Source organism: Diadema setosum, chromosome 21 (genome assembly GCF_964275005.1).
Source record: "Diadema setosum chromosome 21, eeDiaSeto1, whole genome shotgun sequence".
In the NCBI taxonomy this organism is placed as follows: Eukaryota; Metazoa; Echinodermata; class Echinoidea; order Diadematoida; family Diadematidae; genus Diadema; species Diadema setosum.
The window spans coordinates 15,490,359-15,517,215 of NC_092705.1; the positions used below are offsets into that span (position 1 = coordinate 15,490,359).

A 26,857-nucleotide genomic window follows, 5' to 3' on the forward strand; every position below is an offset into this window, starting at 1 on the left:
TGCACCAGGTCTCACGCCCAGCTTGCATTTTCTCAAGGGCGCGGCAAGAAAAAACAAAAGACCGCAAAATACTGTAAAACGAGGAATGATTGCGTGAATTTTAATTTCGCAAATTTTGCGAAAGCCAAGTTTCGAGAACTCGCGAAAATTTCATGCTGCAAGTAAGGTCGTTGGTTCCCATTCGCGAAAATTTCATGCCGCGTAAATATCGTGTTTTACGGTGTAGGTAACATGTAATCCAGATATAAATTATACAATGTCCTGTTTGCATTTTATTCTCAGACAACCAGTTTATCAATAAAATCATAACACTGGGTGCACATCTGTAGTGCAATTTCATTAACCCGTTGAGGACGCACTAGTTTTGCTACAACACACATTTCACATATAGAGACCTGCCCAAGTATGCTCGGGACTTGTCTTCAACGGGTTAACAAAATTGCCTCACAGGCACGCACCAAATCTCATAATTTCATATCCCAAATTCAAAAATCTCCCTACCATGAGAGGGGGGTCCTGCCCCACTCCCACACCCTCCCCTATTGGGTCGCTTCACTCCATCACAGGGTCTCACTCCCAGCCATTTCACAAACCTGGCATCTCAGGAGTACGCATGATCATAGCTTTACAACTAGGTCATTGAGTGCTGATGAAAACCTTGGCTAAATTCCTGTAGTGTGGGGGTACAGTACCATAAAAAGATCTAATACAAGATTTAAGTTTTGCGAACATGTTCGAATTAATGAATTCTTTTGGCAGTTAGAAGGGACACGTAGCGGTGCAGGAATTTTGTCAAGTAGCAATCACAACACTCATCAAAAGATCAATTTAATGTAGAATGATTATTTTTGTTTGTTAGCAATGTCAGTCCTATTTTTGTATAGTGCTGACATGCTACTGAGTACTACCAAAAATTGAATTGTTAGCCTTCAAATTGATACATGTACCTGCTATGCACTATTTGTACAATTTTAAAAAAATCATATATTAAGCATTATAATCATGCAGATATGATTGTTTCCTGGTATTGGTCATGAATCTAGATACTTGTCAGGGGTGGATCAAGGAATTCCGTAAAGGGGGGGGGGGGAGGGTGTTTTTACAAAATTAAAGAGGGGGCACACATGCCCCTCCATTTTTTAGTTTTATTTCTTTTGTTTCAACAAAAAAATAAAGGGGGGTGCGCCCCTGGTGCACCCCCCTCATGGATCCGCCAGTGCTTGTAATACTGACGTGGAAGAATTACAAGTTAAAACTGGTGAACCAAAGATTAGAATTATAGGAGGCTTAAAGCTGGAGTGTGGAGTTACGATAGCCACATTCTGCATCAGAATGGTACCGTGATTACCACTCCCATCCTCATACACCATCCTCCAGGTTCGCCTTTTAGGGCTCACTGTCTGCGATTAGCTCATTGCAAAGACACACCTGATCAAAGAGCAAGTCAATCTTTTTGTTAGCACATTCAAGCTCCATCTTGCTATGCCTTTGAAAGGCCACATTGAAATGCAAACAGAGCTACTAGCTCCTGCTATGCTTTAATATAAGGCCACATTGAAATGCAAACAGAGCTCCTAACTCTTAACTAAGCACATGATGACTGCGATGAGAACCAAACGCAATCCCCAACCTCGATTCTCTGTTGGTCAACGGTGTAATCAAACACACGTCATTCATTTTTTCTCTTGAGAATAAGGAATTGAGTCAGCATTGATGCAGCTATTCATAGCAGGCTTGTATGCAGAGTACAGCATGCTCTCAACTACGTACCTTGCCATAAGTTCAATGGAAGTACAGGTGTGGCGGCATCTAACTTGCGGTACTGTACTGTGTGGCATGGTTTGGCTTCTTTCAGATTGCCTTCTCACATGGTAGGATGTCCGATTAACAAGGTGATCATTTCGTAGGTTGAGAATGATGATGAGGGCGTTAAGGTGCCTTGAACAATATGGCTTTAGTGGCAACGTAACGGCCTTATCATTGTCAATTGACAATTTGATCACTCTACGATACTTCCGATCTGGGTCCTGACACCTTGATTCTCTTTATAAAGCTTTAGATTCCTCTTTTGTTACAAGCGGGGTCTGGCACACATAGACCCTGTCACATTTATTCAATAATTAATGATTCCTGTGTCAAGTTCTTTTTATTTTTGTTTGACAAATCGCCCTTCATCAACGTTAATACACATCGACTATTCAGTGTTTTAGTGGTAGCCATGATGAAAATCATTTGCACACAAACTCAAATTGGACTTGAACTAACAACCTCCTGACTGCTAGACAGGCATCATTATATTCACTAGACTACCGAGCTTCCACCTGATAGCAGGAATGTCATGAATGCTGTGCTGGTGGGCGTGGACAGCGCAAGCTCTATTTGTACACGAATAACACGGAGTACTATTATCTATTTCCAAAACTATAGTTTTGTAGGTTTTCTTTGAGCTGCTACGTGTTGGGAAAATACATATTAACTGTAAGCTCCGAAAATGCATTTCTGTTGTGAAGTGATAATATCTCAGTCATGACAAAAAGGGGGAAATTAGGTACGATAACCACATCGATGCACTCTGCCCATGGCTGCTGCTCAGTAAATTCACATTTATACCGGAGGTGCATGAGTGAACCGCGAAAGTGTGAGTCCGCGTGTGGCGCACAGGTGAGTGAGATCTCCTCATTTATTTGCATGTAGTGTACAGCCAGTGTACAGACCTGACCACTAGCGACTAGTTGTGTGCATTTATATGCGATCCACTGAATTCTCCCTGCATGACGAGAAAGCCATTACATTATACATGGCTCCACCCCAAGACTGGTGATTCTGGCAGCCGACAACGTCATAATTTGTCTTAGAACTGAGATGAACATTCAGCCCTCTACAGACCTGTTCTTGATTCTGGTACTGGACATACCAGAGAACAGAGAGCATGTGCAGTTTGTTCAATTTGCATCCAATGCCTGAGCAGTCTGGTATGAGAACGTGCAAATCACATACAATGTACAAAATTGTACATCCTTATTAACAGACAAACACAATGACTGACTTATGTTTCATGAATCTCCTCCACATACTAAGCTTTGCTGCCAGATGCTAGCTAAAAGGACATTGCTTTCTATGGTCATGCTTCATGTATTTGTAATTTCTCAGCCTAATCAGTGTGCAATATTCAAACAGGATATGATGGAACAAACAGGTAATTTGTACTCACTGCACACAGTACTTGTACTTATTACTTGTGCTACTACCGGCACCAGTGCAAAAAGCTCTCGCACAACAATGCAGCAATTGTAACACAGATAGAGAGAGCGAGTGCAATTACGGAAATCTTAAGGCAGAGAATAAGGATATTTTGTGTCATTCTTCTGCAGAATATTACGTTATTACAATGGGAGGATGTTTAGCTCTAGGAGCCGAAATCTCATAATAAATATGCAGCTTTGATAATACAGATCTACGCTGACATGCATGCGTCAAGTTGGTACGAGATTGTAACAAACCGCTCACCACAGGCAATATCTCAATCTCAATATGACAAGTTTTGCCTTTACTATGGAACGCTAAACCAAATTGCTATTCAAAAATCTGATTAAGACTCTGAACAAGACATCATACGACTGCATGACTTGCTCACTTCTAGACAGTCTAGTCTGCCATTTCATGCATACACATAGGTCCTTGGCACAATCAATGTCAGGGGCGTGATTTGGCTCAGTCGGTGCCAAATGCAAAGCAAAAGCATTCCATTTTGTATAATGTTATTGATGGCAAAGGGGCAGTCAAATACATATCCACGTAGCTCGTGAGAAATTTCCAGCACAGACAGGAGGGCCACCGCTGGTAGGCTACAGGATGTCCCACAGATGTCCTACCGATCACCAGCCGGCCACCCAGCGATTTGTCAAAAATCCACCAGTGGCCGGTGGGAGATCGTCTAGTTCCCGGGGTGGGGTTAACATTCAGTGACTGCTTGGACTCTGCGCTGAGAAAATCCTCTTATTTTGGAAAGTTTTGATCTGCAATTGAGCGCTGACTGTCAGGAAATTGACAGGACATTGCTCAGGCATCGCTGGGGCTTTAAAGCTAACTTGACTTCTCCAAAAACCGTTGGGCGATGCCTAAATTCCAACGGCAACCGAGCAGGCAACAAATCGGCCGGACGCCACCCTGAGTTGTGACCATAGCCTAAGAGGCAAAAACCTGTAACTCAAAAGGGATATCACTCATGGCTCGCACATGTAAAAGAACCCACTTCATTCATTTATCACAAAAAGCAGGGTGCTAACCTGGTGAAATGATCCACCTACTTACACACACAAGAAAAGCAGGTGAATGATGGTGCCCCCTTGTTCTTTACGAGAGAAGTGAAAGGTTTTTTTTTTTTCTCTTCCGTGCATAGGGCACAGCTCTCTGCACATGGAACCGACGGCTTGAAATCTCCTCTGAAAGACTTAAGGCCGGGTCACACCATTCCGGGCAAGCTACGCGGGCTTGTGGCGAGGAGGTAGTTTCCAGCACGTAGAAGATTTTCAATGTTTGCAATTTTCATTCATGCCTTGTCATACCGTACGGGGGAACTTCTGCGGCTTGACTTGCGGGGAAACAAATTTACTCCCCGGAACTCTCCGCAGTTGGTCCGCACCTGACAGTATCTAGCGCGTAATTGCCCGGAGGTGCTCACGCAAGTCCGATTTAACCGCAGCCAAGTTTTGAGCATGACCAAAACTTTTTCCGGGTGAGTCGCGGGAATGCCCGTTGAGGTCCACGCAGAACGCCAGTAGGAGACCCTTAGCGGCAGTACTTCCCAGGCAATTCCCACGCAGGTACTTCGCAGTCCCGTATGCAGCCAAGATAATGAAATTCTGCGAGATTTCAGCCATTCCATTAGAGGAATTCCTTTACTGAGTTGTCAGCCCCCACATGACTGGTACAAAGGTCACACAGTATACTCGCAAGTATAACGCGTCCAGCAAGTAAGATACATGCGCTGACTCACACAAATCCTTTTCCGCCCTCAGGAATGTCCGGTATGCTAGAAAATCTCTACACGTAACAAGCCCGAGTAGCTTTCCTGGAAAGGTGTGACAGGGCCTAAACACGGTTGCGGGTAAAAAAATATGCGTGCGCACCTCCGGGCGACTACTTTTGAGATACATGCTAGGTACTGTCATGTGCGGATCATCTACGGGGACCTCCGGGTAGTCAAAATTGTTCTTTGCAAGTCGCACGCAAGGCTGGTGTGACATGGCCTTTAGCAATGAGGACAGACTGCCTTGCCAAAAGGGACTACTGACCGGCTGGGACTTGAACCTCTACGATGATAGCTCACAATCTTATCACCGTGGCCTCAACTGCATGGCCACGACAGCTCCTCTGTCTAGGGTAAATCAATGCTAGTAGCGACAGTAGTGGGTTGTTTGTTTTTTTTCTCTTCAAAATATCATTGTGGTATTGTTAAAAAGCATCGTTTGTTTAACGTGGCAATGAAGGGAGAACTGAAAACCTGTAAGCAAACAACCATGAGACAAAAGGTCTGTGAAGGTCTACGTAAATGAGAACCTTTTGATTGACAGTCTCTGGTCTCAACCACTAAGAAAATGGCAGCTTCAAGTATACATGATTATCAGCTGGCATGTTGTTTAGCCAGGAAACACATACCCAAACATCCCTATGCTAGTCCAGGAAAACCACAACGGCTGGACATCAACATGTTATCCACACGATGATATGTCCAAACCACTACATCGGTAACCGTGTTGTGCCTACGCAATCACATGGTGTACCGGTACATGGCAAACACCATGGGAGTCAGTAATGCTGTGTTTACACCATGTTCCCTTGGCCACGGCAGTCACGTTTCAGGCCATCTTGGACAAAAAACGTGATAGGCCGAGATAACGCGGTGAGACGGGATAGGCAAACGTGACATAGGCCGTGATTGCCGTGGATGCCGTGTCAGATTTTTAAACCATCAACAACAACAAAAGACTGCCATGGCAGTCCCGGTGCTAATGAGAAATCTTGTATGCTGTAATAAAACAAGGCGAACACAACAAGACATGACGGCACATAGTAGGCTGCAACAAAACTTGGGAGGCAGTCCATAGCATGACGCAACAGAAGATATTGACAGTCTAGCCTGACCAGACGTCATGAGAATGGGGTCTGATAGCTATGTGTTCACCCGAGCAAGGACTGGACCTAACAAGACTAGAATACGAAGGGGGGAAAACAGCAGACTGTCTCATTTACCCACGACACACTACGTTTCAGGCAAACGGGACTGTCGCGGCTGCCGGCAACATGGTGTAAATGCACCATTAGCAAGACTGTGTGGTAAATGTACAATGTAAGAATGTTTTTCCTCAGACATGCCTTAATTTGTGCATAATTATGCCCGGTTTTACTAAATCCTAGTGGAGCAAACTCAGAATTTGTTAAGGAAACTCAAATGAGCTGAAAGTGGATATTTTGGTGGACGAAAGAGGCTATCTTTATTTTTCTAGAACAGATAAAAAACCTATAAAATGTCCAAATATGACATTGGTGGTCTCTTTTACTGAGTTATATTGATGGAATCTTTCCAGCTGTTAGGTGATTTCTTTTCTTGCATGTCAGCCATGCCACACATTTCCAGTAAGATTCAATACTCAAATGAAATGAAAAGCAACTTTCTGGTACATGGCCACAATTTCTTTTGCTGTAGTATACTACACCAATCAATATTAGGCACCAAGTACAATGATCATCTTTAATTTTCACCTCATACAAGATAGGAGAGCTTCATATTATGCTCACTGTATATTTTATTCTTTCTTGAAATGTATTGCTGTTGGCAAAATATCAGGTCAAATTTACAGATATAGATACATGTGTTGATAGTGGTATCATATCCTACTGCATCATATGTATGTACACAGTAAGCAGACTCTGACAGCTAATACTACAGGTACATCTTAGATCAGACAGCAGTAGTCCCATATAATAATTTTTCTGTAAGTGCTACAGCAATGAGAGACATGTTTATCAGAGGGGTAATCCCCTAAAAAACACTCCCAACTATATGCTTTCATGGCGTAGCGCCATCTTGAGTTCATTTATTTCATTCCGTGCTTGCCTCAAGAAAACCAATGCTAGGGAGCCACCGCCATTCACATGCACAAAAGCAGGCTGAATGAATGCAGCAGGACACACCTCCGAAGGGGGCGGGGGAATCCAATTATCCTATTGGACCTCTGGGATTGGGGTGATGTCAGTGATAGGTCATAGTTGTATCTCTCCGCGCTATCACTCATCGGCCACCATCTGCCCGCGTGCAAAAAGGGAATTTTTGGCGCCGCCTGATGAAATAGCTCTTTTGTCACTGCATCATGATGTGGGATTTCCCAAGCATATATTTTTAGAATGGAACTTACGAGAAGCATGCGTTTCTTTTGTACACGTGTCACAAGCATGAACTGAAAACTATTAACCCGTTGACTGGCGCACGTATCTGCAACCTCCAATGCCGTATCCGCTGCCAATGAGGTTGACGCCACGCACTGCGTACAATATCTATACCACTCTTTGTATTTAGATGCAATGTATCTATACTGCACGCCAACTGCGTACATTCATCTACATGTAGTCCATGTTGGCATTACTGCTACCTTGTTTAAAGAACGGTATGCCTGTCTCAGCTAAATTTAAAGAATGTTAAGATTTCACAGACTTAGAATTAGACAATGTTTTCCTGATCCATATTTGTCAAGGACTGACAGAGACTACACTGTACTTCTATTCACATAATAAATCAAGCCATAATATATCTGATCAGAAATACTAGTCTTTGTGCTGTAGTGCACGTTCAGCAAAATAATTAGTAACCAATGCCACTCTGTGTAGGAAGTCATGCAAACAGTGATCTAACACAGTGCACTCTAACAACCCAATACAGTACTATATTAAATTACCCCCTTAATATGGCTACACATCAACACACTTCCTCTTGAAGAAATGGTGCTTAAAATTATGTTTTGTGGGAGCTGGATACAGTGAAAATGTCACTAGCATCTGGGTTGAATAGTGCCAAAATGCAATTTCAGGCCTCTGCAGGTATACATTAACCCATTGAGGACGAGTCCCGAGTATACTCGGGCAAGCGTCTATGAGAAATGTGTGTTGTAGTAAAATCAGACCGTCCTCAACGGGTTAAGTTGAAATTAGGGAGTGACCCTCCTAGACCAATGTTGATTCTCCAACACAGATTTCACATAAATATTCCATATCATATGGCACAAGACAGTCGTGGGAATGGCTCTGCAAGTTCATCGCAATATTATTATTATTATTTTTTTTTTTTTCAAGTCATGCAAAAAGAGCAAAAATATCAGTGATGCACAGATTTCAGTCTGGAAATGAAGAGCATATCTCACATGAAATAAATTGTGCTTACAGAACTGAAGCACAGCAAGTTTATTTCCCCCCTGATCTGGAATGACTGCAAAATATCTCATAGAGAAAAGAAGAGCAGAAAAGTCTTGACTTGAAGCTTTGAAAGGAGAATAATGAATTGAGCCTTTGTAGTCTGTATGTGCAAGTAGAGTTGCACTTGTGAGGTGCTACCATCAACCCTGTCATAACAAGAAAACACTAGCAAAAAAAAAAAAAAAATGGCATGCTAGAATAATGAAAGACAATATGGTGATCTATTATTCTTTAATGGAGAGGGATACCACATCAATCTATGGCTTATACAGGACCTGGGTGTGCAGGGTGCAAATTCTATCAGGAATTTACAACATCTTCGATGCAATGATTTAATCCTTTTTATACAACACATAATTAGAATGTAGCTATACGATTGGTTGATTGCCCATCCCACGCTGTGGCTGTCAGCCGTGCAATTTTGTTTGGGCAAAAATATATAACGCATGGCTGACATCACCCATTTCCATTGACTTCAGTGTTAAACTCACAATTGACTCCTAAGTTTTTGTGCTATCGCTCTGATGTCAAAATAAACAAGTATTTGCTGTGCAATTAACAATTACAAGCGCACTCACAAGCGCATACTTTTGCCACTCATCTTTGTAAACAACTTCTACCGATTGGCTTCGCATACATACATACACAGTGACTGTGACTGTGCGGCTACTTATTCGTCTTTCATAGAAAATGGTTGCCATTTCTGTGCTAAATTCAAGAATCTGTGTGGACCACATCTGTTGACGTTCGAGGTGGTGTATATAACAAATAGTGTATGGTCTTTACTCGTGCAATGGAACAAGATTTCGCACTCGGTGAAAGATGAGGCGCACTATTCATATTGGCCTAGCCTCGTTGAATAGAGCGCCTCTATCTTTCACCTCATGCGAAATCTTGTACCATCACACTCGTGACCAATCACTATTTGTATACTGTGCCAGGGACTCTGGACAGTGTGTACAATGCTATGGGATTTTCTGTGCCAATCAGTACTCAAAGCAGACGAAGGGTTAACACCTTGTTGGGAGATATCATAGCCCCGAGTGCTACGAATGCATACGATTTAGATACCTTGAATCTCTTGTGGTATCGGTGCAAGGCTTGGTTGTTGCCCTGGCTGACAAGCAGGCGTCTGAACTTCTCCTTCAGCAGGTCCCAGTCCGGACTGTGCGGCATGCCGCGACTCCATAGCGTCTCCTCCATCTCCAGCGCCTTGTCGAAGTAGGTGCGCGCGTCGCGGTACTTCTTGGACGCCAGATAGATGGACCCCACAAAGTAGAGGCTGCGAGCGGTGTTTGGGTGGACCCCGTGCAGCTTTTGCCGCCCCTCCAGTGCACGCAGTGCCAGAGGTATGGCATCATCATACCTAGATGATGGTGCAAATTGACAAGGACAAAATTATATTGTTTGATCTAACTTTGCATCTTTATATAATAATGTTTATTATGTGATTAACATTATTATACACTTTAATTCCATGCAATTAAAAGCATGCAAAATTCATCTCATGCGGACGAGTGCAAAAAAAAAAAAAAATTACTCACATGAAAATTTCCCCTTGTATAGTAAATCATTGATTTGAGTGTATAGCAATGAAATCCAATTGCATCTTAAAGGTTATAGAAATCTGAATGAGTATAAGCTGTTTGCATCCTATCTATGTTGTACATCTAGGCTGTCTTTCTATTATTCATTTTTAATCTGGTGTGTTAAATGTACAGAAAAACAAGGCGAACATCAAGCGATGTCTCACTTGCAAAACACAGTTTATGAGTACCGGTTTAGTGCTTATTGAAGTATATCCTTTCTTATGATTTTATAAATCCTTTGTTTTTATGATCTTTTGACCTCTGACCTTTTCAAACTTCATCAATATTCAAAAGTGACCCACAGTTTTCGATGATGTACATGAAGTGTGAGTTTCGAAGTCATAGCTCAAAGCTGTGGAAAGTTATTAAGACCACAACACGCTATTGTACACAATGTGTTTATCGGGGAATGTTCCTTGACTTTTTGACCATTGACCTTGTACAACTTCACCCATATTTGTTCTTGACCAACATCTTCACATGATGAACCTGTGGTGTAAATTTGATAGTCATAGCTCAAAGCTTGTAGAAAGTTATTGAGAGCACTGCCACACCATGATACTATGTGTACACTGCATTTCAGGTAAATTTTATTGACCTTTTGACCTTTGATCTTGTTGGACCTCACTAATACCTACACTTGACTGGCATCTTTAGGTGATATACCTGTGGTGTGAATTTGAGGGTCATAACTCAAAGCTATGGAAAGTTATTGAGAGTTCACCATAACACTTTTGGGTCCAGAGCATATCAGGTAAGGTTCCTTGACCATTTGACCTTTGAACTTGGACTTTAAAACAGGTACCATATTCAAACTCGACAAGTATTTTTAGATTATGTACATGTGGTGTGAGTTTGGCGTCCATGGCTCAAACCTGTGGAAAGTTAGTGAGAGTACACCACAATACTGTGAGCACAATGCTTATAAGAGCAAGTTCATTGACCTTTTGACCTTGTCGGACTTCTCCCATATTCAAACTTGACTGGTATTTTTAGGATGTGTACCTGTAGTATGAAATCGGTGGATATTGCTAAAAACTGTTGAAAGTTATTGCGACTACAAATTCAGATTCTACCATGCTAGGAATACTACCTGCCAAGTTTGGTGAAAATTAATCTTAAAGGGTCTTCACAGAGAAGCTGAAACTGTAACGGATGATGCAAGATGAATGATCGCTATTGTTCATTTGGACCTTGGGCTACGGTAACCTAAAAACAGATGGGACACACACATCCAAAGTTACATATCTTCACATGAAATAAACATGGAAATAAGGAGTATATTTTGGCAGAGAAGAAGTACTGCTGCTTACTTTTCCTCCACAAAGTAGCTCATGGCCATATTCTTGAGAGTGACACAAGTTTCTGTTGTGCCATCCATGCCGAGCTGAGTTTCAAGGTCCAGGGACCTCTTGAAGTATTCGATTGCTTGCTTGTAGCGAGACATCTCATGCAAACAAGCCCCGATGTTCAGCAAGAAGGTGGGGATGTCCACATGCTTTTCTGAGCCTGTGATTCTTGTGCACATGTCAACAGCTCTGCGGTAGTAGTCAATGGCTCGCAGCATGTCCTGGTGGATGTATCCCATGTTTTCCACATGGGCCGCAGAGTGCATTGCCTGGCCAAGGACGTTCAGGGTGCGAGCAGTCAGGAAGTTATCCCCAAGGATCTTCTTGCGAATCTTGAGAGCTTTTTCCAGTGGTTTCAGGGCATCTGTGGCCTTCAGACGACGTGCAAACAAATTTCCTCTGAAGTGGTAGAGGGTGGCGTAACTCAACTGCACCGAGTCTGAATCTTGATTTGGGAGTTCTGCCAGGATTTCCTCAGCTTCGTCAAAGAGTGGGAGGATGACCTGTACATCAAACCCCAGATCCAGCAGCTGCTGAGACTCGAAGCAGCAAAACTCTGCATAAATTGCCAGTTGCCCTTCTGCCTTTGCCCTCTGCTTGCACGTTCTGTAAAAAGACAGCCTCTCCTTTGGTACCATCATGAGTTCAACAGCAGTGTGAAGCCAGTCAGACTCTTTTTCTGTTGGCAGATGCTTGGTTTTGATGCAGTTCAGGAGATACATGAAGTTGGCCTTCTCGTTTTGTTTTGAGGCCAGAGCCTTGCGGAAATCCTTCTGGAAGGTCTTGGTGGTGCGCCTCATCTTCTTGCCGAAATGCTGGATGAAACCCTGTTCTCCCTTGGCATACTCTTTGGCCAAATCTTGAGTATCATTAGCACACATCTGCTGCAAGAAGGACCGCAGGAGAAGGTGGATACTGTAGCGGGGACTGTCTGAGCTGATCTTGCCTTCAGTTTCCTCAAGGCCACTTTCCAAGAGACTTCTGTACTTCAGAGCCTGAAGATCCAGTTTTAGCCCCACGGGGTCATTCTTTGGATACCCCAGGATCTCTTGAGCAGCCTTCATGTCAAATGACCCTGGCACAACCGACAGCCTGATAATGTTGCGCTGATGAACTATGGGCAACCTCTCCACTGTGCTCAACAGGCTCATGGTCAACTGATCAGCTTTAGCAAGGCCCAGATGGCTGAGACTACCTACCAACCGCTGGGCTTGGTCGTCATTTCTGTGTGACAAGTGCCGGATCATCTCATGTGGGGAAATAGTGCCATCCTGGAATCTACTTGAAACAACCTTCAAGGCCAGAGGGATCTTGCCACAAAGCTCCACCAATTTTACGGCCTCATCATCCTTCACTTCAGTCTTACCGGCATGGTACTTGACAATTTCCACGGCATCCTCTAGGTCCAGTTCATTCTCCCCTTCAAGCCTGAAGCACTGAAGATGGCGGCTGTTAATGTGAGTATGCTCAAGGCCGACCCTTGAGGTGATGACGAGCTTGACCTTGGAATTGGGCAAATTGAGAATGTTCTCAATCATACGCACAAAGTACCCATAAACATCATTTGGCTTTTCGTCAGTTCCAGGGTCAAGGGGCTTGTCCGCATTGTCCAAGATGATTACTGCACCAGCTGTGAAAGTGCAATAACAACATGACATATTACAGTCAACACCTACTTTTAGTACCAAGATGTCATCACAAACATCATACTCTACAGCTTTCGTTGATAAAGTATGTGATTTTCCATACAATTTTTTTTTTAAACCTTGTGTCACTGTATCTGAACTGAATTGGCTAACATGTACATGTTTCCTTGACTCAGGAACTTCACATGACTTCACATGGCCTCTATCTTTAACTATCCTCATTTCATGATTTGTAGAATATGCAATTTCCTGCTCTACATTGCATTAAAATCTACTGGTATTGATCTGTCATTGCAGGGTTGTCAAAATTTTTAAGACACAAGACATTTGTGCAAAATGCACAATAGGCAAAAACATATTCTGAAAGGAAAAGTCATATTTTGGTACAAGTTTGAGAAAAGTACTAATATTACACATGCTAAATAAAAAGAAAAAAAAAAATCACAATTTCAAAACCATATTTTCTTAGTCTGAATAATAATCCATCTCATATACTGTGACTGACACCACATTTCTCCCATGGTTTAGCAGAGTTGATGGGATTTCGGGTCCGCTCTTACCGTGCTTCTTCGGATCATAGAACCTGAAGGTGGAGTACAGCAAGTCCGGTTCAAAGTCCCGACACTCCTTCCCCAACCTGGACATAATGGAAAAGAAGATGTCCTCCACATGCTGCAACTCTCGGAGGTCAACAAAGATGACCTCTCCATACCGGAGCAGCCGATAGGTGGCCTCCTTCGCAAGTCTGGTCTTGCCCGAGCCTGGCATCCCACTGATGCCGATGCAGTGGATGTGGTCGTATGACTGGTCCAGAATACCCACAATCCTGTAAGAGCAATGACCATCAAAGACATGTATGTACCATATGAATTATCACATATCATGCTATTCATCTGCATCTGTCTATTCTATCTTTCCATCTACCTATCTATCAACCTATCAACACACAACCACATCTGTCTACAACGACCACTCAATGGAAAGTTAACATTGAATAATTATGGTCTTTGACCGTTTAACCCACTGAGGATGAGTCCTGAGTATACTCGGGCAGGTGTCTATGGGAAATGCGTGTTGTAGCAAAATCAAACCCTCCTTAACAGGTTAAGTAAAGCAGTTTGCTCGCTGATTGGCACTCACGCTGAGCTACTTTCTTTGTTGATTTGCACAGATTCTTGAAACTAATTATAGAAACTAATTATTGTTAATGAAAATAGATTTCTTAATCCCCTTAGTCCCTATGTCACTGAGTCACTATGGCCTTCCTGTTGGACTGAGGAACATTGCTACATCTGGGTGGGCTTGCCATTCATAAACTTTACAACTATATCTACCTACATGTGAGATGGTCATTTAGGCAAGTTAGAGTTTGGGCTAAAGCCTTCATGGTCTAAGGTCATAGGTCACTAAACCAAGTTACACTAGAAAGGTCACTATGGCGACTTCCATGCCTCCGCCATATTGCATGGTTCTCCCAATAGGTGTACAGTATAGTGCATCTTGACAATGTCAGAAACCACAAATGCGTTGAGTGTTTGCACTCCTTCAGGTTTCATTTAGATGGCTAAATTGTTTCTGAGAGCAAGTATTTGGGAATTTGATAATCTTCACTTAACCTTTGACCCCTGCCTTTAGACCCCATAGCCCACAACTCTCTTCAAATATTCCCTTCCTGGTAATACCCAATTTTCAAAACAATATTTAGAGCTATTTTCAAAATAATGGAAAATGCAACATTTTAACATTTTCACTTGACCTTTGACCCCATGGTCAAAACTTACGAAATCATTGTGCAATAATGCATGATGTACAATGTATATACCTAGATTAATTAAAGGTGTTTGCATTGAGCAACCTCCAAGGTGTAAAATAATATACTACTATTTAAGGATTAGATTATAGCAGAATTTTAGCATTTTAACTGACCTTTAACCCTTGACCCAATGACCGCTAAATTTCCAAGAGAATCATTGTCAGGCAATACATGTACTATATACTATGTACTAAGTTTCATGAAGATACCTTCATGTATTCCGAGATATGGAGAAAAAAAATGAAATTCTAGCATTTTTACTTGACATTTGACTTCTGACCCCATGGTTCAAAACTTTGTCTAAAGAATCTTTACCGCGTAATACATGTACTATACACTAAGATTAATGTAAATACCATTAGGTATTGCAGAGTTATGAGGAAATGGTGAAATTTCAAGGGTATTACCTTATCTTTGACCTTTGGCTTTTGGCCCTGAGTATGTGCACCCAAAAGGTGATACACACAACTTTGTCCACTCATACATGTACTGTAGCGGTATATGCCAAGTTTCAATTTGATACAGTACCTAAAACGGTTCTTAAGTTAGCCTTCCACAAAATTTATTACGGACTTTAAATATGGAAGGACAGACAGAGAGACAACTAGAAAAGAAGCGAAAGCTGTAAGTTATTCTACAAATATCAAGGTCAAAGTCCACTGTACTTTGTCCAAAATGTCACAAACAGCCAATACTCCAGCTAGGAATGTCCAACTGTGTTATATAATGATGGACGTGGTGGAAGATATATTTTAATTTTTAATATTACTTGTATGAACAAAACTGTGGTAAAATAGGTGAAAGGTCATCAAAATCTCATGTAAAAAATCTGGCTAATAATGTGATAATCTAGCCCAAAATGCCATCAGCAGTCATTACTTCAGCTAGAAATTTCCACTGGTGTACAAGACAGTGAACAGGGATGAGGAAAGTTGATATCATTCACATGAACATGAGAGTGGTTATAGATAAATGGTAAAGGTAAAAGGTCATCAAAATGCAGCTAAACATCTGGGTAATAACACGCTTGTCAAAAATGACATCATTAGTCATTACTCCAGCAAGGGATTTCCACTGGTGTTCAAAATGGTGGACAGGTAGGAGGAAATGCGATACTATTTACATGAACATGATAGCGGTTATAGGTGAATAGTAAAGGTAAAGGGTCATCAGAATAAAAAAAAAAAAAAAAAAAAAAAAAATCTGGCTAAAATGTCATATTCTGGGCAGTTTTCCACCATGTAAGTCAACTCATACTGTAATATGAATATGGATAGATAATAATGTAAACAACTTGGGAATAATTTCCTTCATACAAAGGGGGTTAAAGGTCAATCCTAGGTCAGAGGTCAAGATCAGTGAGGTTCATCAAAATGTAAATAAAGGACCATGAAGTTATGGCTGATGTAGTGATTATTTAAGAAAGCAGAGGCACCCTACAGATCTGTGTACTATTGTCATAATATTGCTCTAGCTCTGTGTATGTTCTCTTGCAGGCCAGTCACCATCCATGCATTTCTAATGGATACTGGTACATGTGGCTGTGGTAGAGAAATGGGTACTACACATGTGTACCCACCTATTCAAAATTCAAGACAACCTGATTATGTGATATGCAGGTTAGATTCTTGTGTGCATAAGCTTGACAAAATCTCCTTCATACTTGGTACTGCTCTGCGGTTAAATGGTAAAATCTGAGATAATTTGTCTATAGAGGTCAATTTCATGAAACTAAAAATGCTTCCTCTGTCCTGGCAGTTGGTAGGCCACTACTCCCTTAGGCCATCCCACTCTGTTTGCTTCATGACTCACTGCCATTAAAATTCACATAGATGAGATGTACAATAGATGACTTCCTTATTGCATTACACTCTTGTCTGCCAAGTTTACATAAGCACCATCACTGAGTTATCACCTGTTGTTGCGTGATACATGTACAAAGTTGTAGCCTGTAGTCTAAAGGTATATTCTGTAATGTGGTTCATGCAAATCTTGTTCTAGACATTTGTTGCTTTTTTTTTTATAGAATTCTCTCTGTGGGTAAAATCAGGACATCCTGTAATGAGCATGATTTTTACACCCATTATTCACACCCTTACCCTTCAAAAGGGAAAACAGTGCCCTGATTATTTTGCACGAATGACTGAGAAAGACATCAGTGGATTTAATATTAGGCAAATGCCACATTTCTGACTGCAAGTCTGCCTCACATTGAAGCTAAGCGAGTTTTCTCTTGTTAAGTTGGATCTAAGAATGAAAGTCAGAGGGTTAAAGAACTGTTCAAGAAGCTGGGAAAACCCATGGTATGGTGTGGCGTCACTTTGACCCACGGAAGGTCGGCATCCAGTTTTTCAACAGCACTAATTATGCTAAGGGGGGCTCTAGAGGTACTGTACACAACGCACTGCAAGGCAATGATACAGACTATGCACACACAAACTCTGTGTGTATGGGGAAACCGTGTGTATGTGTGTGTGAATGTGTACAATTATAATATCATATGACTGCGCAGTGCCTCAGTGCATGTGGCACAGAGAATGCAAGACGGGGATACAGCTAGACCAGTGGAAACTAGTTTATTGCATGCATCTAGCATGCCACTTTACTTCTTGGAGTTGGGTGGCACGCCCTGATTGGCGGAAACATACTTTATTCTTATCTAGTGGTTTAGGGATATAAAGTATAGAGGTTTTTTTAGCAAGAAGCACGTGATTGGAATTTTTCTGTCATGCTTTCTGTGTTAGAAAAGGTGATGGTGTGGTTTTCCCCAGATGTTTTTCTGGAATCGATGAGAAAATTTAACAGTATTTGCCATTGTTTGCCATCACATGTGTGCCTCAATGGAGGAAGAAGAAGCTGAAGAAGATGCTGACGGCAATACCAACCCCACATGTAGTAATACCTGGCTACATTAAATGATATATTGTGGAAAATATTGCAAAAAGTATGCCTATTAGTATACTTGTGACATTTACGACCACTGAAGTAATTGGGCTTCCTGTAATTCATTGTCTATCTCATGAACTCGATGCAGCAATACTGGCTGTAAGCAGAAGCTTTCCAGCTATTCTTGAGATTCGCATTATTTTTAGACACTGGGCCAAAACTATGGCACTGCGTAAAAGAGTTTTGGCATACAGTACACATCACACTGCAATCCTTATGAACTCTATCCCTCGTAAGTTTCAAAGGTGTCAGGGTGATGAGTTTTTGTTTTCTCCATTTAACTGCTCAGATGTAAAAGAAATGGAATAAGTACAGTTGCAACAGATATTTTTGTAGAGTTTTGAATTCATGTTCTGGTCTCATCTCTTTCTTGCTGCACGATCTTTCAGTTATCTGGTCTATAAAATTTACAAAGATGTTTTTGGAAAGAAAACATTCGAGCTGTCACAATTCCCTCCATTAAATATCAATGTAATAAGTTATTAAAACATACTGAAGCAAGTTGTATGTCTACCAGAGACAGGGATATATGCATAAACCTGAATAATCACTGACCACATCACTGACCGAGTGAACAAAAATTCTAAGCTCTCTCACAAACTGTCAATAAACTGTTAATCAGATACCATTACTACATGCATTTTTTTTTTCTTAAACATCATCCTGCAGAGCACTGGACCCTCCTTATGATCTCATATATCTCATGTAAACTGGTTCTAACCAGATTACTGTTCATTGCGACATCCCTCTCCTGTGACTCACTAGACTACCACAAAGTTTTCTTCAAAAGCACAAAAAACAAAAACAGAAGGTGCTATGCACCTTTTTTTTTTTCCATCACAGTGATATTATGATCCTGACTAAACTTGGCATTCTCTGATTGGCCATATTTCCAGAAAATCTGCAAATTAAAAAATGAACCAAAATATCCTTCCGCAATGCTAAAAAAAAAAAAAAAAAAAAAAAAAAATATGCAAATTCTGAAATGAACCAAAATATCCTTCCGCGATGCTAAAACAAAAAAATAGTTCTTTTGAATAATACCAAAAAAAAGGCACAAAAAAAGCATAACTTGCATAAGCTGCTCTAAACTAGATTCCAAAAGCAATTGGTGGTTTTCCCGTCGTTGGGCTCACCCTTACAAACAAGATGTACAGTCTCTCAAGTTTAAAGGATCAATGCTGGTAATGACATCAGCTGTCAGTTTATAGTAAAATTCCTGCATAGTGGTGTAGCACATCATGGCAGATACCTCTAAATATGTCATTAAGAAAATGTGTGGTTAGAATAGTTGTAAGGCCATCACTATTGTGATGCTTTCTACTTGGTATGTCAGACTGACTTCAGATGCACCCTATAGGCAATCATGTAATAAAACAGCAAACCAAACTCAGATGTTTATTGGTTTAACATGTGAACTCAGCATTAAAAAAAAAAATGTGTAGAAACCACAGCTGAAGATGATTAATACCCATCCCTGCCCATTAATATTCACCTGAAGACCATCGTGTACATAGATTTTCTACTGAACAGCTGAGAAAATCTACTGATCATTTGTTCTACAACATTTGTGCACTATTTTTGCCCATCGTTTACCATGATCACTATATCAATCGATTCTCTGCCAATCTTACTAATTGCATTTCTACAAACCAATTTCTATCAAACTGCCAACATAATTCGCTGACTTTCAAGTAAACCACCTTCAAGACTGGAAATGATTTGTCCTGCAAGCTTTTGGACCAGACGGACAGATCCACCACAATCTGCTGCTACATCGTACTTATCCCCTCTAAACTTTGCAGGGGTGTAAAACATACTTCAGAAGGCTATGAAGCTATATATTTTCAGCATGATGCGAACAACATTCATAACTAAGATTTCCTAACTACATTGCATATCTACGTTATCTCTCTGCACTCCATCAATGAGTTATTGGGTGTTGTATCATCATACCTTCATATATATACCTAACTACCTGACCTTTGACCTTCAAAACAAGCATCAATCTAGTTCTCTCCCAAAGCTGCTTGGTTGTGAATTTGTGTTTGGATTAAATTCAATGTGAGCATAATTACACACAAATTGAATCACCACTGAAGATTGCTTTATATAGTAATCGCATACATATACATTGTGATATTCATAGCCACAAAAAGACATTTAAGTTTGGTGAACTCTGAACTTGACCTCCAAAACCTGTCATTCCAAATAACTAATTCTGTATCAATTTCTATCCTTTTTATTATGTGATACTATCATTGATACTATCACTGAACATTCTAACTTGAAATTATAGCTAGAGAATGACATTTGAGGATGAGTTCTGAGTAAACTTGGGCAAGTGTCTACGGAAAATGCATAAATTTAGGGACATCGTCACCTCATGAAACCACCAGAATTCCTTTAATTGGGATAATGAGAACTGGGTGGAATGGACAGATGGACACTCAGGCAAATGAACTGAAGCCCGACAGCATAATGCTTTCTACACCCTCCAGGAATGCGGGTGTTAGAATTCACAGCTCCTGAAAGGATTGTATAATTTTCTACAAACTTTCAAGGCACATACAACTAATATTTGTGCTTCAATGATGGGAACGTTTCCCTTTTAAACAGCACAGTCGAAAATTTCTATTTTTAATCCTTAGTGACTGGCAGTGTCAGGGCCAATGCATGTAATGAAGGATATTGTTACCCTTTGGTATTCCAGGTAATTATTGACTTTGGGAACCCATACTATGTTGTGTCAAAGTTCCACACAGAAACTCTACGTGTCTGGGCACTTAGCTCTAATTGGCAGGCTTTTTCATCAGCAATCAGTAATCAGTCCAAACATGACCTTGTTGAAAGTAAGCAAGAAAACTCAGATACAGCGATTTTGAATAACCCAAGTAGTGATCGGGGGAGCCTCTCAGGCCCCCCTCCAGATTAATGCTGTCAACCGGTATACTAAAAATTAGCACACACATTGCCTGTGACGTAATCTAGAAAACTGTAAAGTTGATTTTCCCAAAAATTATCCATTTGTTAAACTATGCTTATTTATGCAAATGAAGCATGAATATCAGACTATTTGCTATAAATAGCACATTTTTTTTTGTTTTTCAGTATCCTCAACAAATGTAGATGAAGAAAAAAAAAATGTGTCATCAGAAATCTTTTTATAAGAGTGTTTATCATTTTTAATTCCTTATGTATTTCTTTGTTATTCGACTTTATGTTGTTCATTTTTATTGGATGAAATTTGTCCACATCATAGTTCCAAACATGAAAATATGTTATTAATTGATTTTGATTGATAAACCCCCCGCATAATCATGCTTTTGTGAAATTTGACTGTAAGTACAGTTTGCATTGAAATTGTACAAGAATTCATGTTTTTAGCCATTTTTTGCCTCACATGTATGTACATATTTATGTGCAACTTTAGAACTGCATGCCCAGGTTTCGAAAATTTGGTGTCAAAAGATGCAAGAGACTCGAAAGAAAAAGGGTGTGAAACATTATGGCGATAGCTTTTTGTAATGGCGATATATCGTGTGGAATGTTGAGGAAAAGGCGTCCAAACCACCGCCTTGTTAGGGTTAACACACATTAGCACTATTTATGTTTCCTCTAAGTAAATCACAGTATATGAAAATGTGTTTCCTCTAGATAAAACAGTCTACACTACCATTCAATGTGAAGCAACATCTTAGTTACACTATATCTGGTGTAACTTCCTTGTTTAGTTTCCTGTGTAAGGGAGGTTGGGTGTGTAGTACGTACAGGATCTCAATTACGCCACATACATGTGTGCACACACCATGCTGCATACTGCCCCAATTTTGGTTCTCTGCTGACAACACTACTAGCCATAAGCTGTACATAATGTATGTCTGTGAGACTAAGGGGTCTATAACAAAGAAATACATAAGGAATTAAAAATGATAAACACTCTTATAAAAAGATTTCTGATGACACATTTTTTTTTCTTCATCTACATTTGTTGAGGATACTGAAAAACAAAAAAAAATGTGCTATTTATAGCAAATAGTCTGATATTCATGCTTCATTTTGCATAAGTTCAACCATGCAACTTGGTCAGATGTGTGAAACTGTGCAACCATTGTGTGTACAGAAATAGGTCTGAAGTTGAAGACTACTGCGTACATGACCCTGCCCTACAAGCCTGCTGCTCTTCACCCTTCTATAGAAAAAAAAAAAAAAAAACACCACTGGATGTGCCAGGTCTATGCTGTGCATGGCATATCACTGCAGATGCAGTGTATTTATCCACGCATGTGTTACCAAGTGGCAACGCTATCACAGCAGGGAGCCCTGCATACCACACTGGTGGGATGGAAAGCTTGCAATTGACTATATGTCTTTCACATATGAAGTCTGGGTTAAAGCTTTTTGTTTTGTTTTGTTTTGTTTTGTTTTGTTTTGTTTTGTTTTGTTTTGATTTGTCTTTTGGGGGACTGGGAATGAAATGATTAAACTCTCAGCACTGGATTGGCCCTTTAATTCTTTCAGGTTGAAGTTCAGACCAACATAATTAAAAGCAGTCCGAGGAACAATAAAATTGCTGCACTGACATAACTATACATTCTACTTTGTTGAACACTAGCTATCAGAAAGTTCAAATTTCACCTGCATCTGTTTACACACCCTGGGGACTATTTGACAAGCGTCGATCTGCTATACTCCTGATGGATCTTCCATGTGTAATAACACAGATTTCAGTGAATTCTGTGTTGGAAAAGATCTGTGAGGGTGGGGGGGGGGGGGGAGCCAGAACACCATGTCTACCATCATGTGCTAATGACATTAGGGGCACAGTCAGAGAATTCAAACAGCAGTCACCCTGTGCTTTCTGTACAGCTTTGCAGCTGTGCATGTCTCCTTTACCCCCCCCCCCCCCCGACACACCCTAGGAACATGTGGCAATGAGAAATTTTTACTGTATATAGCACACAGATGAGTAAATTTGCTGAATTACGGTACCATACATTATAGTGTAAAACAGAGTATGCACTCTTTTTCCAACCTCTGTCTCATGTATTATGCCAACAGGAGCATTTTGCCATTAGCCAGCCAGTCTCTATCATGCTGTATAGAGCTGAGATACTACACACATGCATGAATGCATAGGGCTCTACTATGTTTACATAGAGCTGGGATACTACACATGCATGCATGATCATGCATGGGGTGGGGGGGGGGGGGGCACAAGCCAGGCCTTTGTTGCAAAACACTAGCTCTTTCTTTGAGTAAAAGGAGATCATAATAATCATTGGGCATACAATTCAATATATAGAGTTTGCAGATGTTTTGTCCAATATGTGCAGTCCCATTTGTACACAATTCTGTCTTCTTCTTTTTTTTTTGTCTTCAGCATCTACAATGAGGAACAGGATACAAGAAAAAAAAAAAAGAAACACTCAGTCCTGACACACTCATAAATACAAAGGACCTTATTGCTATACACACTTCTGAAAACCTATCCATTTATAGAGATATCCTGTGCTGATAGAGGGTTTTAAGATAACATTGCACAGTAGGGCCCATAGTCTGTTACAGGACTGTTGGGGATGAAAGAGGATGTGTGGTGAATGTAGTAGAGTAGAGAAGGTTTGCTTTGTTTAATCCATTGAGCTGAGAGCACTATTAATTATCTGTGACTCATCCATATTGATTTGTATGTATGTGAAAAATAAAAGGCTTGCATTACATAAATATGCCACCAGTGACAACAAAGAGGTTAGCCTACTTTCAAGCCATGGTCACACTTTTAATTCTGTGTTGTTGTTGTTGTTGTTGTTGTTGTTTTGGTCTTTTTTACCTATCCATGATTACTTTTCTCCCAAAGAAGGGGCCATCCCTCAATAAGGGGTTCCTGCTGAACTGACGGCAGACGACCTTGCGCTCCCTCTCGTAGCTCTCCACCTCTATGATCAGGTCATCACGGCTGGAATAGTGGAGAAGGGTCTTCAGGTATTCGGTGTCACCTTCATGGATAAGATTCTCCTCTTCCAGGGCGTCAAAGAATTTGAGCGGCTCATCAATCTTCTGGTATCGAGCACCAAGTCGATCCTGCACAGAGAGAAAAAAAAAAGGCCAAAGCAAAAAAAAAAAAAAAAGAAGAAGAAAAAAGATAATATGATTCAGAATCATCTGGACTAAGTCTCATGAACATTCACCAAAGGTTTTGCTCAAATCATGCATATTTTCTGGATATATGGACTGATGGATGAATGGACAATCTGAATATATGTCATGCCTGTTGGATCCTTCAGGCACAGAGGCTTAAAAATGAATAAAAAGGATATTCAAGTTTGCAGTGTAAACATCATGATATTTGCATTAAACTCTTTTTCCGCTGGTTTTGAGATTCATATGATTAACGACTCACATGGAGACTCATCTAGAGTCCAACCAATCATCAACTGGAACTCCATTTCCGTACAAAATGTGCATTCTTTAAGATTCATCTAAGAACTATTATATTATATTATATCATATTACATTATAATACTATTTTATATTATATTATATTATATTGCATTATATTATATCATAATATATTATAGTATCCATTATATATGATCTATCACTTTATCATAGTTTCTTATTTAGAGAGGTAGGGATTGAAGCCTTAATTGAATAATTATTTGTCACGCAAGACCCAAATGAATCAATACGCCTTGCAGTGACAGGTTTGAATATCTATGTAAAGACACTCATGAAATGTAGGCCTAAACAAATTTATACCTACCCCTTTCTTTATATATGTGTGATTGTTCATATGTACATGTTTCAATTTCAACAATTCTGTACTCCTGCTCTATCTTCCCACTGCATCCTCTCAAATCCTTTCAACTGTACAAAAGGGAAAACACAAAACAAAACAGAAAACGGTAACCAAACTTTAGTAATTACCTTGTGGGTCAACAAAGAGAGAACTATAGTTGGCAGATTTTTTTTTTTTGTTGTCCTTAACGAAAAAGGGTCACTAACCTTCACAAGACTCTTTGCTCGATCCAAATCTTCAGCTGTAAATTCTCCCGAGAGGTACACGATCAGCCAGCGAAATCTACTAATGGTTGTTGGATCATCAGCCATGGTGGACCAACCTTGTGAGTTTCCTGTGGTGTGAGCACATGGACATGCAATGATGGTCATATCATGGTGAAATGTCAGCACGCATCTTGTATAAAATACTAGCAGTTGATATTATTGTTTTTACAAGCTATAAATCTAATTATGGCACAACTCTCATTTAACAGGGTATACTCTAAGTGATGTCTTACCCATCGCACACAACATTTTGTGATTTGGTGTTTTTCAATGTCAGTCAATTGACCTCTTGACCTTTGACCAACTTGATAAATTTCTAAACTTCACTGGCATCTTTAGGTGATGTATCTATGGTGTGAGTTTTGTTGTAATAGCTTGAAACTTTGGAAAGCTACTGACAGCACACAATTACCTACTTAAATCAGGGAAATTACATTAACCATATGACCTAAGATCACTTTTAACCTTTTTGGACTTCACCCATATTCAAGCTTGACCCTCATCTTTAATTGATGCACCTGTGGTGTGAGTTTGCCGGTCATAGTTCAAAACTGTGGAAAGTTAGAGAGTGCACCACATCGCTGATGACGCCACCGCCGACCAGAAAAGTGACGCCTATGTCTCATTTCCGCTACGCAGGAGAGACTAAAGTGAATTTGATGAAATTTGTCATCCATTACAAAAATTTACAAACTTCTTATTTTTCCAAAAAAAAAAAGCAAAAATCTTATTTTTCAGCTTGATAAAATTATCTTTTGCTGTAGGACAAAAAAGTACAACTCTTAAAAGTTATCCATTTAAGCTTTGAATTACAATTTGATATGTATGTCTTTATGAGTATTGAACTTGATGTATTTATATTAATTATGTATTGTCATTATGTTGTGACAAATATTACATCAACTTACATAACAAATCTGGGTGCTAAAAATTATTTCTGATTTTGAGCAGATATAATGTATTTACCCAGTGCCATCTTACCTTTTTTTTTTCCAAAATAAATTATGCAGTGAAATCAAAGGACTGCTTCTCTCTGTACGCCCTTCACTTGAACACCCTCAGAAGCATCTGCATCTAAAAATTTGGGGTTCAGGGTAAAAATGTTAAAAGTACATTGCAGGGGTTATTGAAGTGATGGATGGGGGCTGCCCTCCCCCCCCCCCCCCTCATCCACCACTATTTTGGTGTCTTCAAATAAAAACAAAAACAAAAATGGGGTAAAATCGAAAAAAATACAACACCCATGAAATGGGGTAACCTTCACCTTGACCAAATCCTGTCCCAAGTAAATACTTGCTTGAATTCAGGTAAAGTCTTAGAAAGGAATGTAAATCATTTCTGTACCACAGAGGGAACAATACAGGTAATACTGCTAAATCAAACTGGACTATAACCCTGTCCATTGGGATGTGCATGAAGCTGTGCATAGTGTACAATATGTGTTTCACAGTCTTTCAGTTGTTATTTGAGGTTACCATACCTTTCAATTATGACAGCTTTCATATCAGCAATATTATGATGATCTTGGGTGAATATTATGACGATTGTTGTATTTTGACTGCATTGTCTGTGTCTGTATGCAGGGATCCCATCTCCCTGCTGTAAATGTAAGAATACACTTCTTGAAATATCTCTACATTGCTTTGCAGATGTCTAAAACGAAATGTGGTCTGTATGCCCAAGAAAAGGAAAGAAGACAAAAAAAAGAAAAAGAAAGAACATTGCTTTCATTAAGACTATATTGATCACCAGTATTCAACTCTGCTGAATACTAGCCTCAATCAGAAAATCATACATTGTATATAAACCAATGTACATACATAGGCATATACATGCACACACATAAACAGCTGGCTGACAGTACAAAGGACCATCATTTGTTCATGAGCATGCACAGCTCATGTACAACATTGTACACACATGTCATACACAAAGTGACAGGGGATTTCTTTCTTTTTCCCTAAATTACATCTGAGAGGCAAT

The 26,857-nt window shown here is 40.2% G+C and overlaps 1 protein-coding gene across 1 annotated transcript in view; it reads right to left on the minus strand.

The window, feature by feature from the left end:
• Positions 1-24,919, minus strand: part of LOC140244635 (uncharacterized) — a 44,421-nt gene extending 19,502 nt beyond the window's left edge. Inside the window, exons 1-5 of the mRNA XM_072324255.1 lie at positions 24,815-24,919; positions 23,640-23,890; positions 13,611-13,876; positions 11,369-13,034; positions 9,538-9,832 (exon numbers count right to left, since the gene is read on the minus strand). Coding sequence (XP_072180356.1) covers positions 9,538-9,832; positions 11,369-13,034; positions 13,611-13,876; positions 23,640-23,890; positions 24,815-24,919 — 2,583 coding nt within the window. The remainder of the gene's footprint in view (positions 1-9,537; positions 9,833-11,368; positions 13,035-13,610; positions 13,877-23,639; positions 23,891-24,814) is intronic.
• Positions 24,920-26,857: the final 1,938 nt, after the last annotated feature.